At 39.5% G+C, this 17,521-nt stretch overlaps 1 protein-coding gene across 1 annotated transcript; it reads left to right on the top strand.

Moving 5' to 3' along the window:
- Nucleotides 1-1,659: 1,659 nt before the first annotated feature.
- ctnnb2 (catenin, beta 2) lies at nucleotides 1,660-17,492 on the top strand. Its single transcript, XM_084130369.1, has 16 exons — nucleotides 1,660-1,837; nucleotides 11,080-11,129; nucleotides 12,441-12,665; nucleotides 12,812-13,065; nucleotides 13,548-13,786; nucleotides 13,905-14,106; nucleotides 14,191-14,335; nucleotides 14,423-14,526; nucleotides 14,624-14,962; nucleotides 15,046-15,204; nucleotides 15,310-15,429; nucleotides 15,565-15,715; nucleotides 15,911-16,032; nucleotides 16,142-16,202; nucleotides 16,336-16,560; nucleotides 16,639-17,492. The coding sequence occupies exons 2-15, from the start codon at nucleotides 11,117-11,119 to the stop codon at nucleotides 16,539-16,541; spliced, it is 2,340 nt and encodes a 779-aa protein (XP_083986495.1). The 5' UTR covers nucleotides 1,660-1,837; nucleotides 11,080-11,116; the 3' UTR covers nucleotides 16,542-16,560; nucleotides 16,639-17,492.
- Nucleotides 17,493-17,521: the final 29 nt, after the last annotated feature.

The following is a 17,521-nucleotide window of genomic DNA, read 5'->3' as shown; positions in this document are numbered from 1 at the left end:
CTTTGTGGCCACTGCCCAAAATGTGCATGCACAATTACCATTGGAGTGTGATATACGGAAACACACACACAAGCACTTATAAACACCAATTTGGGATGTCAAATGGCTTTAATAATAAACTGATGATGTTTTGTTACAACATTTCAACATGCTTTGTTACACCTAATTCAAGAATAATATTGTGCTAGCACAAATTAAGTGTATGCATCTAAAACTGTGATCTGATAAATTGCATCATTCCTGAATCATGTATGTAAGCAGTGGTTAATGCTTTTTTAAAAGTTTGTATCGTCAAATTAAAATGATGAATAACATGTTTACATTTTTTTGTTTGTTCTCGATTTCACCTGTAGATAATGTTTAACATTTATATTAAAATAAATTGATGCTCACTTGTCCGAAGTGCTTAACAAATTATTGCTTATTTTTCCCTTTTTTTTAAAAAACCTCTGCATACTGACTTTTGAATTTATAGTGACACAAATGAGGATCACACACACACACACACACACACACACACACACACACACACACGACCCTAACATCTGCAGAATACTTACTGATGGAAACCTGCTCCCCTCATCACTGTTCTCATTGATAACTGCTGTATATGTGTCAATTATATTCTGAATTAATGTGTATGTCTCATCTGGAATCTACTGCTGTATGTCTTCCTTATTGTAATGTAAACCAATCATATTCAAATCACCTGACATATTTTAATTTATCAATTTTTAAACATGATACATGAATTTTAGATAGACTTGAATTTTATTTTTTATCTTTGATCGTTACAATAAAAAATGTATTTGTAATATTTACAGCATTTGTGCTTGCTTTCTTTTTGTCTTTATTTGTGTTGTGCTATTTGGATATGAAAATATGTTGTGCTATTTTGATATGAAGTGTTAAATGCGTTTGTAAACAGTAGCTATTATTATTAGTAACATTATTTTTAAGCAAAACCACAAAAGGAAAAAAATAAGTGTCAAAACAAACAGCAAATTTTGCAGAAGTAAAAAGACTAGGGTTTTTTTTTCTCCAGAATTTATGATTATTCCAGTTAAATTACTTTTTTTTTAACCACAAAAAAAAAAAAAAAAAAAAACAGTGACAAGACCTGAAGGGCTAGAAGATGAAGGTCCATTGCATGAGCAAAATTATTAGCCTTCAGTGTTAAGTGCTGGTTAGGTCCTATGATTTAAGACATTATAGCCTAAGATAAACCCAGTATACAAAAAAGTTACAAACTATTTAGTAATAAAAAAAGAAAAGAAAAAACTGTGTAACTTAAGTTAACCATCCTGCAGCAGCAGTGTTTCCTGTATCCCTAATACAAATGTTACCTTTGTATAGCTGCTCCCGACATCCCATTCAAAACACCCACATTCCAACCTAATGGACGCACCTCGCCCTTCCTGTAGCTGCTATATTACTCCGCGCATACCACATTCCTGGTGTCGACTTAAAAACATCCAGACCTCAGACAAGGTACTCTGAATATGATACAGTATTTATTGATTATCACCTGTCAACGTATACATACAATATTAACGCTTAGTTTCATACTGGACGAGCCGCTGCTGCGCCCTAGTTTTTCACGTGCGGTAGGATACATGAACTGCATTCCTTGTATAAGAGCTGCGTCTTAGCGACGCCATTTTAAGGTCTAGATTTACATCAGCGCGGAAGGTTTGCAGCACCTCTAACGCAGGAGAATAGCTACCCGTCCGGGAATTTCACCGGCTGGCTTGGCTGTTTCGTTTCCTATCTGAATAACAACGCGTTGGTCATCCTTCGCCGGCCAAAAAAAAGGGGTTCGTCGTTTTAATTTCAGGTAAGCTTTTTAAATGAGGATTGATTAAACTCCAAGTAGTTTGATTGGAGGAGCGGGAGGATCTTCCCAGGTTTTTCCATGCGAGACTTGGGGTTGGATTTACCTTCCGCGACCTGGGCATTTAAAAACGCTTGGTTTAGATTTTTACTTTTTGTTTTATACTGGTTTTAGCAGGAGTTTGCAGGTTTATACTCGACGCACATTTACTCTTGTATTTGTTTACGGTAGCTTCGCAAACACTGGCTAACGTTAGCTTCATTCAGTTATGGCTCGAGCAGCGAGCTAACAGCAAACCAGCAGATCTCAATCGATAAACTAAAATTTATAATAAATACGCGTATGATTTCACCAGGGACTCCACATGTTGTTTTTCTATGCACATATTCTACCCATTTTTTTTCTTAACCACATCATGATTTTAGTTATCTCTCCTTCAACGGTTTAACCCATGTCGTCAGGCATACCGGGGAGTTTTTAACTTACGTTAACTTACTTGTTTTGTCTTTTGCGAATATTTTCAAATGAGTAAAAACTGAGCCGATCCGTTATGTTGTAGTTTGTAAGATTAAGGTAAGTTAAGTCAGTCGGGTAAAATTGTCAGCTAGAAATGCGCTTGTTTTATCAGGTTAGAATGAAGACACCCCCCCCCCCCCCCCCGTATTTTTATTTATTTTATTACTATTTATTTTTCTTGTTCTTTTTTTTTGCTCTATCGCACACCTCAATTTACGTGTATTCAGTTTGAAGAAGTGCAGTGTAAAACTCCTGAATCTCTCTAAAACTGAGATTGCTGGGCATTTTATTCAAAAGTGGATTGTTGGGTTGAATTTAGTTATGTTCATTAAAATTGCTGTTTTGACAACCCATCCAGCAACACGTACGTGTGTGTGGGTGTGTGGTGGGTGGGGGTGGTGGGGGGGGGGGGGTGTTGTGATGTTATAGTTGGTCCCATTTCGGTGTCATCCGATAGGCAAGTTTGCGAATGGGAAACTGAGTCAAAACATTTCAGGGTTCATTACTCTTTCTCGAAACAAAGGCACCGATGGCCGAATTCCTGCGTGCTTTTAGGAGGGGCTCGGGTTTCTCGGCTCCCAGAGCCCGGAACAGCTGTTTCACACACTTTAGTTAGACGTACCCACCTTGAGAGGCACAGCAGAACTGACCTTAGATCAGCCACCGTGCGCGTCTCCGCTGGAGGAAGTGTGGGCGGGGCTAAAGTCTATCGGCAGCGTGCGCTGTGGAAACTGAAGAGGTCGAAACTTTTCCACGATTGCGCGTGTGTGGTCGCTTTGTCTAGCGGAGAACGAATCTCGGGTTTCGTACCTGTGCGGGAAATACCCGCAGTAGTCTGTTTAAAAACAACCTCTGTTTCCCATAACACGCAGACAATGGTGGTTTTATGGAAGAACCTGTGGAAATGGTCTTTGAAAATAATTGACTGTGGATGTAGTCCATTTAATGTTGCAAAAATATAGTTCTAATAGTTTTTTTTTATAAATATATTTGACTCATGTTTACTTTTGTAAATTATAATCACTTTCCTCAAAACATAATTTAAGAAGATAGTTTAACAAAAAATCTAAATTGTCACTTCTCACCTTCATGTTCCAAATGTGTATGATGTTGACAAAAGTAGGATGATCAGTTTCATTTTATTGAAAAGATTCAGTGAAGCTGAATGGTGGCAAAAGGTTCTGTTTATAAGCGTGCGCTACTATGTTGTTTGCCTGATTTTAAAGGGTTAGTTCACCCAAAACAATGTCCCATAAATTACTCTCCCTCAAGCTATCGTAGTAGGCATGACTTTCTTCTTTCAGACAGCCAAACACAATCGGAGTTATATTAAAATATCCTGGCTCTTCCAAGTTTTATAATCTCTATGTTCTGCCGTGTTGACCATGTCTCCCTGGAAGAAGAGATTGTGATATCTCAATGGGATCTTCCTGGTTAAAGGATAGGCTAAATAAAATAATGGGAGTGAATAGTACCTGAGATTGAGCTGTATTACTTATGATGGATGGATGTGCTTTTTTGGGGCTGCTCGATTAATTGAAATTAAACCAATATCGCGATTTGGCATAGTGCGATTTATAAAATCCCAAAGGCTGCGTGCCTTTCTGTGCGAGGGCGACCTCTGGGGCTTCCAGTGTGAATTTGGGCTGGGAGAAAAAATGTTTTTTTTTGTTGTTTTTTTTTATTCTAAAATAGATTTATTCCAGAATCGATATTAATTCAAATTCATTTGCTTTATTTTTGTCCTTGCTTGTAGATGAGGTTGGCAGAAGTTAGCCACTTTCATTCCAACAGAGGATGAAATGTCATCTATGAGTGTTGAGTGACGTAATATCCCAAGTGGACGAATGGAAGAGACGTGAGACTGAAAGCACTGAAAAGCCCTCGCGCCGGCGCTACTCATATGCTGAGAGATGACAATAGAGCTGCACGATTCATCTTTAAAAGACTGATCTCGATTCAAACACCCACGCGATCTTTCAATTCGTCTGTCTATTAAACTTTGACAAAATCATATCGCAACATTCAAAGCTGTTGCCGCTGACCCTGATAGAGTTGTCATGAAACGGCTTCACAAACTTTTTAACCTCATTGTATCATCATTGCTGTGATGCAATAGTTAATTATCATAGAAGTACTTGGATAAAAATTTAAAGTTCAAATATGATCACTGATGTCTACGATAGTGATCAAAATCAGCTTTTGATAGAAACTTGGTGCTTAAAATAACGTATTTATCGATTACATTGTTTGGCCACTAAGTGATGATAAATGACTGTTAAATTTATTTATTGAATCATTTATTCAAGAGAATGTAGTATTGTATGATGCTTCTGAAATAAAATTCAGAAAGATGTGGTGATTTGTTTTTTGTAAATATGGCTCGGCTTACATGTACAGTCTGTATAAGTATAATTAAGCAATTCTTAAAAAATAAAAATAATAATTGCAATGCATATCGTATCGGCACCCAAGTGTCGTGATAGTATCGGATCGGGAGAGAGGTGTATCGTCCCAGCCCTAGTATGAATCAAACAGACTTGTGTTTGGCGCTCAGTTAATGCTTACTTCATTTTGGGTAAGAAAAAATTGCCTTTTTATTATTTTTCTGGTTAAAATTGCGATTTCCAACTGAATTTGAATTGAATTTGAAGTTAACCAGGGTGTGGAAACCCTGCCCCCCACCCATCCCCCAAACAAATCGTGCAGCTGTAGCATGGATTTGCCTATTCTCACAATTAGAAATGAATATTAAAACTTTATAGTTATAGTCTTTGAGGCTGTCAGTTTTGCCTAAAATCACCTATTTTCTGTCATCAAGCAATAGGCTACATAGCCTAAGTGTTTGGAGCAACTTGAAAGACCAATTTATTCATAGTATAGCTTTTTGACTAGCTAACCTAAACTTGCTTTGTTTGCACTGGCCCTGTGCAGCAGCAACATCTCTGCTTGTGTTAACAGGATACAGTGAATAAACTTTAAACAAGCCCATTAAAAGTGCTAATCAGGCAGCCTTCCGTTACTTTGAAGGTTCGGTTTCCAAATCCGTCCCATAATAACACAGTGATTCGTCTGCAGTCTGCACGTCTGCCTCCCGTGCGTCTGTGTGGAATGCTGACTGGTGCCGCAAGGAAAACCTTGTGAGTTTGCGTCTGACTTCCTTCTGTGTTTATTGTCTGGTAAATTAATTCCAGGTCTGTCTCACCACTGTGGATGATGATGCATTTTGCATAAACTATTGCAGCTACCTCTATTTGCTCTTGAATCAAACCATCTCCCTTCACACGCACCCTTAAAAAGCCTAATTTATTAACATTGGCATGGCTTCACAGCACTGTTTTTCCCGCTAGCAGGGTCTTTCAGTGCATGCCTGTATTTGAAATGCTGTATCTTGTGTCATGCAGACATACACAGACAGGAGAGGAATGTCCAGTGCTGACTCCAGGATGTTGTCATAAGGTTTTCCATTAATGCCTGTATGTGAAAGCAGCTCTTGTGTTGATGTTATATTTTGGATGTCATTCAAATTCTGCTACACTAGTGCTATAGATTGGTGTATGTACCATGTTGTTTTTTTCTTCTTTTTTCTTTTGTGGCTGGGTGAAGGATGACATTGTGATTCTACAGCTTCCCCATCATTAAGAGCTGTTCTCACTCAGCATTGTGTTCTCAGACAGCCTGGATACTCACCCAGCTGAGAACCAGCACTTAACCTAGTTGCACAGGTTTGCAATTTAGCTGAAGAGCTCTGGAGTGCATGTGACTTGAGCAGTGTTCTCATTCAGTCTCTCTTCACCCATGACCATGGGACAGCTGTAGAAGTTCAGTTCTTTTGACAAATGTGTTCATTTGGGATAGCCTACCTGCAACGTCCTCAAATGTCAGATTTTTACATTTTACATAATGGTACAGGCTATTGGTATGCCGATATCACAAACAAATGGTTTCAAGATTGTAATAAAGCATTTGTTCAGCAAAAAACAGGTTTTCATTCATTTAACGGTCATTTTAACTGATAATAATAATTGATTGTTTAATACTGAGAAACCATGATATTTTCTGAGACTGTTATCATACCGTGAAAATCTCATACTGTTAACAACCAAGGGTTAGGGATGGGTATTTTTGTTAATTTGATTTAATGTACTGATAGGTCTCAAAAACAAGTAGGCCTACTTGGGGGCAGGGTGGGGTGTGTCCTATAATGTTGATATTTTAATTAAAACCGTTACAAAACTTAATGTTGACAAAAATGTCTACCAAAATATGAAAATGACTATAGAAAAATAACACTGCTGCCAGATTATCAAAAATGCATCAATGTTTTTGAAAAAGAAACCTCTCTAAAAGCAATAGCTGCATCAGGTGAAGTTGAAGAGTGAATGAACACCAGTAAACGGAGATCCGTTCTATAAGATACATTCTACATAATGTTAATCAGATTTCCTATATACAAAACATAGGCTAAACGTTACTTTACCACCGTCTGCACAAAAGGATGCAAAATATGCAAGTGAACTTGACCCAAGTTACGTGCTAGCCAGAAAGTGTTACTCTTCCTGTAACAGCGTGCTGAAATTCACATTCTTTAGAGTTCTCATTATAATGGTATGTAGCCAAAATTGCATATTGGCGCTGCACATCTTGCACTTACTGTAACTGTATTTTCATCTACTTTATAAAGTGATTCTAGACATCCCTGCACATTTTCAAAGTCATGATAAACTATTTTAATTAAAATACTGTTTAAAAATGGCATTACGGTGTTATGGATTAAGATCAATGTTTTGAATAAGAAACATCTGAAAAGAATGACTCTTCAATAGTCAATGTTGGGCATTTGCTGTTTGAGCTGATGCTGAAGGATGAATTAATGAACAACGGTAAACTGAAAGAAATGCTTTGATAGCGGTAATATTACACCTTACATCTGCACAAATGTACATGAATGCGCGCGTGAACATGACTGTGCTTGTAGGAATGTGTAACTACAAATTCCCGTTGTTACTTTCTGTAACAACGCTGAAACACTGGCAGCTAAAGCACAAAGAACTTACAACATTCCATTACAATAGTGTTCTCATAATGTTATGTATATGGCAGATTGGCACTGCACATCTTGCACTTAACTATTTTTATGATCAAAGTGATTCCAGGCATCACTGTGTGCTTTCAAATCCATGGTTTCATTTTATTTTGCCGGTCTGGACATAAAAAAATAAAAATAAAAAATCACAATTTTAACCAGAAAAATCACAATTAGACTTTCCCCAAATCGTGCAGTCCTAAGTTCTTGTCTCCGCTGCGGCTGTCTGTCGTTCTTCTTTTAAATGGTGCCTCGCGTTAGGTTACAAAAGTCAGCATGGTAAAACGTTCTCCAAGATCATTCAGTATTCTCATACACTTGATTTGTAAATAAAGGTCTTTGGTTTTGCATAAAATTTTATCTTGCTGGAGTTTATTGCTGTTTCTAAGTCATGTTCCTTGCGTCGGGCTGTCTGTTAAGCCTGGCCGACGCCAACGAACTAGCGCTGACGAAAGCCGACTGTGTTGTCGCCTGCGTTTGGGGGGAAAAAAGCTACACTTGAACACACCAAGAGAATTACAGGTGACTGTCAGCTAGAATGCATGTTCTGCGCCTGCGTGTAAATGGGACAACTGTCTATTTCTGCAGATATATTAATCTATATTCGCCATTCAAAAAGGGAGACAGACGCTACGGGCTGCAGATACACAAACCGTAAACAAAGCAATGCGTGTTTACCGTTTTGAATATCAGTCCTGCTAAACACTTACTTTATTCCACTCCGCTCATGTTAATATTGAAATTCACCAAGGTACCCTTAGGTAAGATGACATTAGAACAGCCTTCTATCTGTACTACTTTGCTCGCTGTTTTGCTATTATTCTCGTGCACTGACTCGTTGCAAACTGTTGCATAAATATAAAACACTACGCATCAATATCTCCTCCCTGTGTTCTTTGAACTTTAATGCGAAGAGCTGTGCGCTTTGACTCTGTTCCTTAGTGCATCATTCTGCTCATGGGGATGCCCATAATTTTTGGTATCGGGATCAGATCAGTACTGAAATTTATCGGGGCATCCCTATTTGATATACTTGTGTAAATGATCATAATGTACTAATTACCGTATTTAAGTACATAATGCATATACATTTATTTTACAGTTAGTCATTGACCCCTAAATTTAGTGATGTTGGAATGTTTAATATGCAGTTTAATGCACAGTTCATATTGTGTGCAGTCTTTCACTGATCTCCCCTGCCACATGATGCTCTTCCTTTCCATGGCACCAAATCAGTGCTTAGATGACGCTTGCTTGCGGTTGGATTAACCACATTGATTGTTGCTGAATGTCTAGTTTAGTTGGAAATGAAGCTGTTGGTTTCTTGCCATGTTGTAGCCTACTTTTGCATTTAACCCTGATATCATGACGCATATCAGATATTTTAAAGCCTGCAAGATGTGAGGGCTGATGTTGTTCTTCACTGCAGCAGGAAACTAGATTGTCAACGTGTCAGTTTCCAATGCTTGTCCACTTCCTTGATGCTATGTGAAAATGTCTGCTATTAACTATTAAGGCTATTCACTAACCTGTTTATACAGAAGTTTAATCTAACGCTGATTTATACTTAAGGATGTTTTAGACATATATTTTATTAGTTTCTTTTCTTTGAGCTGAGGAGGGATGTTAGACTCATTTCATTGGTTTAATTGCTGCTTGGCGCGTTGAAGACTCGTGCAGGAAGGAAGACTGGCCCTGAAGCAGACGTGAGCAGTTTCCTATGGAAATAACTCGAACTCTCTGGTTTGAGGCCAGTGTGAGGAAACTTTTCACATTCTGAATGCTTGACAGCTTTCCTTTCGTTGCAGCATCTTTTCACGCTAAATATGTCCTTCCCCGTGAACTGGCATCACTAGCCTGAGGCTCTGCACAAGACTAAGGTTTACAGAGGTCATTACAGCACTGTGACTTAACTTCAAACACTTATATCAACTGTAGTAATAGTAAATGCTTAACCTACTGTTTGTAAATATGATTTAAACACTACCATTTAAAAGTTTGTGGTCAGTAAGATATTTTATACATGTGATTTTTGAAAGGTTTTATAATGTTGCCGTTATTTGCACGTTTGAGTATCTTGCAAATAAGGTTGCATTTTTAGACTGTTTCCCTGTCCCAAATGGCACTTCATATGCACTTTTGGTCTTGTGGACTACAATGGCTGTCGCATGCGCGTCCGCCAAGTCCAGGAGACCATAGGGTGTCCCATTTGTCATTTTAGGTTTCAGAAGGGTGCTCGCGAACACCCACTTTGCTGTCAATATGTGCCCTTGATGCGCACTTTTGCTGAGCCGCACTGAAGCGAGCTCCTCAGCAGACTTCTTCCCGACAGTCAAAGCTGCGTTACTTCACGAAAGTGCAGACTCGTAGGAAGAACGCAAGTGTTTAGGGTGCCATTTCTGTCTTGAGTTCCCTGCATTGTTCCATTCTATTGCACTCCATCCAGCTGCTTTTAACTTTTGAACAAGAATGTGTCTTGTGTGAGTACCCATTAAAAGTGTACTTGGAGATTAGTGTTAATTTTGTCAGTTTTTTTTTTAAATATAGGCTTGGTTTTAGTTCTGTGTGAAATGTACCTTTTTAGTTTTTATCATATATTTAGTAATAACAAATCAGAGAATGTCAACCCATACTCATGGTTCTCGCTTAGTTTCCTGATTTACTGTAGGCTGTTTATCATATAGGCCTACTGGTAAAACAAGAAGCTTAAAGTAGTTTAAAATGGTAATTCCTAGTAATCCAATAATTGCAAATTACTTTAATGTTTTAAAACAACAGCGAAAGACTTGTCACACAGAGCAGTGTGAACAGAACCGAACAGAGTTAGCAACGTAAGTGCATTTATTCAGCATCCACCATCCATTTTTTTTTTTTTCATGATTTAGGTGATTTGTCAAGTTTTTATTTATGGCATGTTGATGGTCGCATTTATTTAATGACATTGGTGTCATCACTTCATCGTAACCACATTAAGGACACAGTCTCTTGCTAGTTATAGTATCTGTTTCTGTAGTGATCTAAACCAGGTTGAAGATTTTCACCTATAAATGAATGGCTGACTATTTATAACCTAAAGATTTCAACAATAAAATGTAGCAAAATTGTCAAAGAAAACATACTTAATGCTTGTTTTCTTGTTAGTTGGGTCTAAATATCCTAGAATAATAGTCTGCAACCTATATTCAAATTTGCCAGCCTAGTAGGGTAACAAGTAAATTTGATTTCATTAGGTTAAGATCCTAGTAAGCAACGGTGTTTATTTCATGTCCCCTGGCTCTTTATAATCACATAATTTGTGATGCTTTATGCTGTATTGTTCTCATCAGCTTTGGATGAATGAAGCTGACTAACCCTGTCAGCGTGTTTTTACTGGTATTGCCAAGATGACTCACCGTCCCGTCTCCTACTCTCGACTTCTCGTGTGACACCCTATAGTCTAAATGAGGGGAGTTTCCCCACCATTTACACTACCTTTAGGGTATGTAATGTAGTTTGAAGCCTCTTTCTCGCTTGTAAAAAAGCAGCTGGTGTCTGAGGGGAATAGCCAAATGTTACTGCTAGTTTGTAAAATGGAGCATTTTCTTGACCTTTTATATGCTTGACCTGTTATGTAGTTTTATTCCTATCCTTTTTTTTTCTACAGGTTTGGAAGTCGCTCAGGCTGAGGGATTGAGACAACGATGGCTACCCAGTGTGAGTAATTTTCCAAAGTATCCAGTCAGTTTCAGCATGCTTGCCCGATGACTGTTTCTTGACGCAGACACACAAACACAGATAAGCTGATAAAGAACTGGTTTATTTACTTGACAATCCTAACCCTCAGAGAGCCAATATATCAGACACAAAGTAAATACCCCTTTTTATTGAATGTACCAATTGTATCAAATTTAGTGATATGCAAAATATTCTATATTAGTAGTATTCAAATGCAAAATTCTAAACTTGATTTTTTTTTTTTTTTTTTTTTTTTTTACTTCAGTCATAGGACAACTATGCAAATAACAAATTAAAAATTAAAATTTTTCTAACTTAAAGGTTATATGTAGTTACTGTTATGTTGCAAGTTTTTCCCCCTACATGAATTGTAGTTCTGCTTTGCAGGTATAGCAAAGTAGCAGAAAAATGCAATTTCACATACTCCACTGCCAGTTCAGTAAGATGTATTGTGTGCTCCTGAATCTTTAGTGTAGTAGGGCTGTCAAAATGGCTGAAACTAAATTTGAATTTGTGCTTAAATATTACTAATAATTCAATTATATTCAAATTTAAAAGGTGTAATTTCAGGTGGGGGAAAAAAGCTTTTGGCTTGTCTCCTGAGGCCACAAGAAGGCACAATGAGCAAAATATGAATGCACTGCAAAGCAAGGAAAAAACATAAGGAAAATAGTCAAAACAAAGACTGTCAAAAAAAAAAAGTGATTTTTATAACATTTATAAGTCGATATAATTTCATAAATTGCATAAAAACAATTATGAACAAACAGCATGTATGCATAGTTTAATACAAAGCCGAAGTGCCGATCTCACTTTAAAAAAAAATTTTTTTCTCAGTCTCCATGTTTTTAAGTCTAACTTTACATGGCTTTCTAAACATGCGGCTGTCGTGTGAAACAAGTGCAACGGTCAAAGATGTCCGTCTAGCGCATGCTTGCATGGAAAAGAATGGAAAAGCACCACTCTGTGAATGGCTTGGTTGTGGTTTTGACGTAACTAGTATCTTTGCTGCATGGAGCTTCTCTATTTCTGCAATATTTTGAATGAACAATGCAGCAGCGCCACATCTAGTCTAGTCTAACAAAAATATTAAAACGCAACAACGACTCTTACATCGTTGTGCATGATGCTCACCTACATAATTTTTTGTGGATTTTATTTTAAATTTGACATTCTAAATTCGTATTTTAATTTGACAGTCCTATAGTGTAGCAGAGGACTGCTGAGGAGAACCCATCTAAAAATGTATGTGGAACATTAAATTTGTGTCTTTGTATTGATCTCCTGTAGCTGACCTTATGGAGCTTGATATGGCCATGGAGCAAGATCGTAAAGTTGCTGTGAGTCACTGGCAACAGCAGTCCTACCTGGATTCAGGTATTCACTCTGGGGCCACCACCACAGCGCCATCTCTCTCAGGCAAAGGCAACCCTGAAGAGGAGGATCTGGACAACCAGGTGCTCTATGAGTGGGAGCAGGGCTTCAACCAGCCCTTCACACCTGAGCAGGTGACGGGTATGTGGCTGTATTTGCTTCCAACACCCTTTGATTCCTGTATTAGTCTAAAAATAAATATGGAAGCCCTTCTGCCTGGATATTTTCAGTCTTGCCATTTTCCTACCTGCCTCCTGTCTGGCTAAATCACAAACTTCCTCTCTTAGACCTGGATGGGCAGTATGCCATGACCCGTGCACAGCGTGTCCGTGCAGCCATGTTTCCTGAGACTCTTGATGAGGGCATGCAGATCGCTTCTACCCAGTTTAACTCTGCCCACCCTACCAACGTGCAGCGGCTGGCTGAGCCTTCCCAAATGCTTAAACATGCTGTTGTCAATCTCATTAACTACCAGGATGATGCTGAACTGGCCACCAGAGCCATTCCTGAGCTCACCAAACTTCTCAATGATGAGGACCAGGTTAGGAATGTTCCAATACTTAATGTTTGTTTCCTAAGGTGTTAAGCCATCAGAATTGCAATTTCCTTTGACAAGACATTTCTGCTCCTGGGAATGTTTATTTGCAGCTGAAGCTAAAAATGGAAGCTCTTTTAGCAAGAGCCTTCATTAAGATTATTTTTAGCCATATAGTGAATTTTAAGCAGTGACAATGCTTTCTGAATCACCTGAAGTTTTGCTTTTGGATGTTGTCAATTTCATAAGGTAATGTTTGCCTATTTGTGGATGTGAGGTTGGAAGAGTGAGTCAATAGTTTGAGGTGACCCTTGAAAGTTTTTTGCATTTGACAAGTAAATTAGTCACTTCAATCCAGGTTTCTCTGATTGATCAGTGTCTGCAGTTGTTCTATTAAAGCTCACTGATAAATGACAAGTTGCCAAATTCCAGTAGTTTCAAATTCACTCCATCTCGATTACCTTTAAGCACTCACACTTGCTGTCCAGGTGGTGGTGAACAAAGCCGCAGTGATGGTGCACCAGCTCTCCAAGAAAGAGGCCTCTCGCCACGCCATTATGCGCTCCCCCCAGATGGTGTCGGCCATCGTGAGGACCATGCAGAACACCAATGATGTGGAGACTGCCCGTTGCACTGCCGGCACCTTGCACAACCTGTCCCACCATAGAGAGGGTCTTCTCGCCATCTTTAAGTCAGGAGGAATCCCTGCACTTGTCAAAATGCTGGGGTAAGAGCAAAGGCAGGTTTTAGAGAGCCTTGAGTAGAGCTCCATGGAAACTCCTGAGACTCAGAAGATCCTAAACAAAGGCACTTAAGAGATTTTGATTACATGATTGTGTTTCCAGGTCCCCCGTGGACAGTGTGCTGTTCTATGCCATCACAACCCTGCACAACCTCCTACTCCATCAGGAAGGTGCTAAAATGGCTGTCCGTCTAGCTGGAGGACTTCAGAAGATGGTGGCCCTACTCAACAAAACTAATGTCAAATTCCTCGCCATCACCACAGACTGCTTACAGATCCTGGCATATGGCAACCAGGAGAGCAAGGCAAGTACTGCATTGGTCTTGCTAAATGGGGAATAAAAATACATAGATATATTTATGCTCTTATCTAAACTCTTACCGCCACAGTTGATCATCCTGGCCAGTGGAGGACCTCAGGCTCTGGTCAACATCATGAGAACATACACGTATGAGAAACTGCTCTGGACCACAAGTCGTGTGCTCAAAGTGTTGTCCGTCTGCTCCAGCAACAAACCTGCCATTGTCGAGGCTGGTACGTACTTGCCTGGTTGTGCCATTAAAGTGTGCATTCATGCATGTGATGTCAGTGTCTCATCTTTTGCTTCCTTGTGTGGTTCAGGTGGTATGCAGGCTCTCGGCCTTCACTTGACAGATCCCAGTCAGCGTCTGGTTCAAAACTGCCTCTGGACCCTCAGAAACTTGTCAGATGCTGCCACAAAGCAGGTACATGCTTGGACTGAAGCGCTAACAAAATGTGTAGATGAGTTAATGTAACTGCTGGCACCTATTTTTAAATTTCCCATTTTCTCATGGGTTGTAGGAAGGGATGGAAGGACTTCTTGGAACTCTAGTTCAGCTTCTTGCTTCTGATGACATCAATGTGGTCACCTGTGCTGCCGGCATACTATCCAACCTCACATGTAACAACTACAAGAATAAGATGATGGTTTGCCAAGTTGGTGGAATTGAGGCCCTGGTCCGCACGGTTCTCAGGGCTGGTGACAGAGAGGACATCACTGAGCCTGCCGTATGTGCGCTACGCCATCTTACCTCCAGACACCAAGATGCTGAGATGGCCCAGAATGCTGTGCGTCTTCACTATGGCCTACCTGTAGTGGTCAAACTGCTGCACCCACCCTCACACTGGCCGTTAATTAAGGTGAGTGTGCTAGATGGCATCTAGTTTTTCTGCATTTTCTGAAATGATTGCACATTCTAACAAGTCTTTCCACATCCTCGTAGGCTACGGTCGGTCTGATCCGTAATCTGGCACTATGCCCAGCCAATCATGCACCACTCCGTGAGCAGGGTGCAATTCCTCGATTGGTCCAACTGCTGGTGAGGGCACACCAGGACACCCAGAGACGCACTTCAATGGGTGGCACACAGCAACAGTTTGTGGTGAGGAGTTGTTGTTTTTTTTTGGGGGGGGGGGTTTGTGTAATAGTGGGAAGGCATTTGGAAAAACAAATGTTTTATACTAATTGTCTGATTTGTAATATTCAGGAGGGAGTTCGTATGGAGGAGATTGTGGAAGGCTGCACTGGAGCACTTCACATCCTGGCCAGAGATGTGCACAACAGAATCGTAATCAGGGGGCTCAACACCATCCCCTTATTTGTACAAGTATGACTTGACTTGCTCATTGTCTTCATGTGCACACATTCACCACCTAATTACTTCCCTACAAAATCAACATGCAAGATGGCTGCCATCTTTAATCTAGTAAACCCTGTGATTTTTGTTTCTCTTGCTCTGTAGCTGCTTTATTCGCCCATTGAGAATATCCAGCGGGTAGCAGCAGGAGTGTTGTGTGAGCTGGCTCAGGATAAGGAGGCGGCAGAGGCCATTGAAGCAGAAGGAGCCACTGCTCCTCTCACAGAGCTGTTACACTCCAGAAATGAGGGAGTGGGTGAGTGACTGCCCCCTATTGACTGTCAAATACTGTACATTACAGCAAATATATTTATATCCGTAGCACATAAAAACATATTTTATAATTATTTCTTTGTTGTGGATTGTGCTACCTGCTAAAGGGTGGAAGGGGTCTAAGACACAAAAGCTTTCCATTTAATCTAGACTCTGTCATGTACTTTTCTCTATATAGCCACATATGCTGCAGCAGTGCTGTTCCGCATGTCTGAGGATAAGCCTCAGGACTACAAGAAACGTCTTTCTGTGGAACTTACCAGCTCTCTTTTCAGAACGGAGCCCATGTCCTGGAATGAGGTATGAACTTTCATCTGCACACTGATGGAGAAATGGTCTCAATCACTCTATAAATCCATGTTTATGGAATTAAAAAAAAAAAAAAAATTTGTTTTAAATGTTGTCTTAGACTGGTGACCTAGGTCTTGATATTGGCGCTCAGGGAGAGCCTCTTGGATACAGACCGGATGGTAAGACACTTTTCATGGCACTTTATTTAAACATTATTTAATTAAAAGAAATCTGCAGATGTAATTATTAAAAAAAAATGATTTTGATCTGAACACGTTTACACTACTAATGGTTTTTTCGTATCCCTTTTAGACCCCAGCTATCGTTCTTTCCACTCTGGCTATGGTCAGGATGGTCTCGGTATGGATGGCATGCTGGAGCATGAGATGGGAAGCCACCATCCTGGAGCAGAGTACCCAGTAGAGGGACTGCCTGACTTGGGCCATGCTCAGGACCTGATGGATGGCCTTCCCCCTACAGACTCCAATCAGTTGGCGTGGTTTGACACGGACCTCTAATGGTCTAAAAGTATTGAAGGTAAGATGACTTTCAAAAACTCATTGCATTCTGCTTACATTTTAATATAAAAGTTAATGTACTTCTGTTTTTCCACAGATGTATGTTGAATGAATCTGCATTGTGATTTTGAAGAGTCGTGGAAGGTTTGCAAGAGGGTGGGCCAGTGTTTCAGAAAGTGCCTGACGCACAACACGCTTGTCACAGACGAAAGGGAGATGTCTAACAGGAAATTTTGGATGTCTGTCTCCTTAATTGCTATGACCCCTTTTTTATTTTTGCCCTGGATGGAAAAGTGCAAGTACAAGAGGGATTGTGATGTGGATACTGACGAGTGCACATGAAAAGGATCTTTTATGATGGAACTCTTATCTTTTTTTTTTCTTTTTCCTTAAATCAACCTTTTCATGGTACTGACCCCTAGCTTGGTTTTAAACCTGGCTATTTTTTTTTCTGCCATACATTTGTATTCAATATTTTTCTCTTTTTTTTTTTTTTTTTTTTAAATGTCTTCTATAGTGTTAAGTTGTAGTGGACTTGCCTCATTGGTTTCTGGATCTTTATCACATGCTAGTAAACAACACTAATCTCAGTTTCTATGTAATCTGACTGGAAGTGTAACAATGTGTAGCTTTTTATATGATCAATTAAAATGGTGGTTGTTGGGAGTTCAAAAAAAATTATATGCATTCTTACAAAATGTCTAATGTTAAGCAAGGAGAAGCAGTTTTCAATGTCACGATTGTTCCAAAAAGGGTGTGGGTGCAGCAAGGGAGGATGGGTGGGTGGGGGGGGTTGTAGATTGGGTTTATGAGGTATACACAGAGACAGAAATCTTTTCTATGCTATCTGGAGGTAGTCTCTATTGAAGCAATGTCATTGTTAGCCTGTGCGACTTTTTTTGGGGATCATGGAAAATGACATGGCTAATCAATAAAAGACTTTTATTCCAATTGTTTGTGTGATTACATAAATGGAGAAG

This window comes from Abramis brama, assembly GCF_963993115.1.
Source record: "Abramis brama genome assembly, chromosome: 12".
Classification (NCBI taxonomy): domain Eukaryota; kingdom Metazoa; phylum Chordata; class Actinopteri; order Cypriniformes; family Leuciscidae; genus Abramis; species Abramis brama.
The sequence above is the reverse complement of the archived record's forward strand: the minus strand, read 5'-3'. Positions and strand labels throughout refer to the sequence as shown.

What these genes read in the sequence shown, in the direction of transcription:
- ctnnb2 (XM_084130369.1), top strand. An exon ending in CAGATGCTGCCACAAAGCAG is followed by an intron (nt 14,527 to 14,623) that starts GTACATGCTTGG and finishes CATGGGTTGTAG; the next exon opens with GAAGGGATGGAAGGACTTCT. An exon ending in CACACTGGCCGTTAATTAAG is followed by an intron (nt 14,963 to 15,045) that starts GTGAGTGTGCTA and finishes ACATCCTCGTAG; the next exon opens with GCTACGGTCGGTCTGATCCG.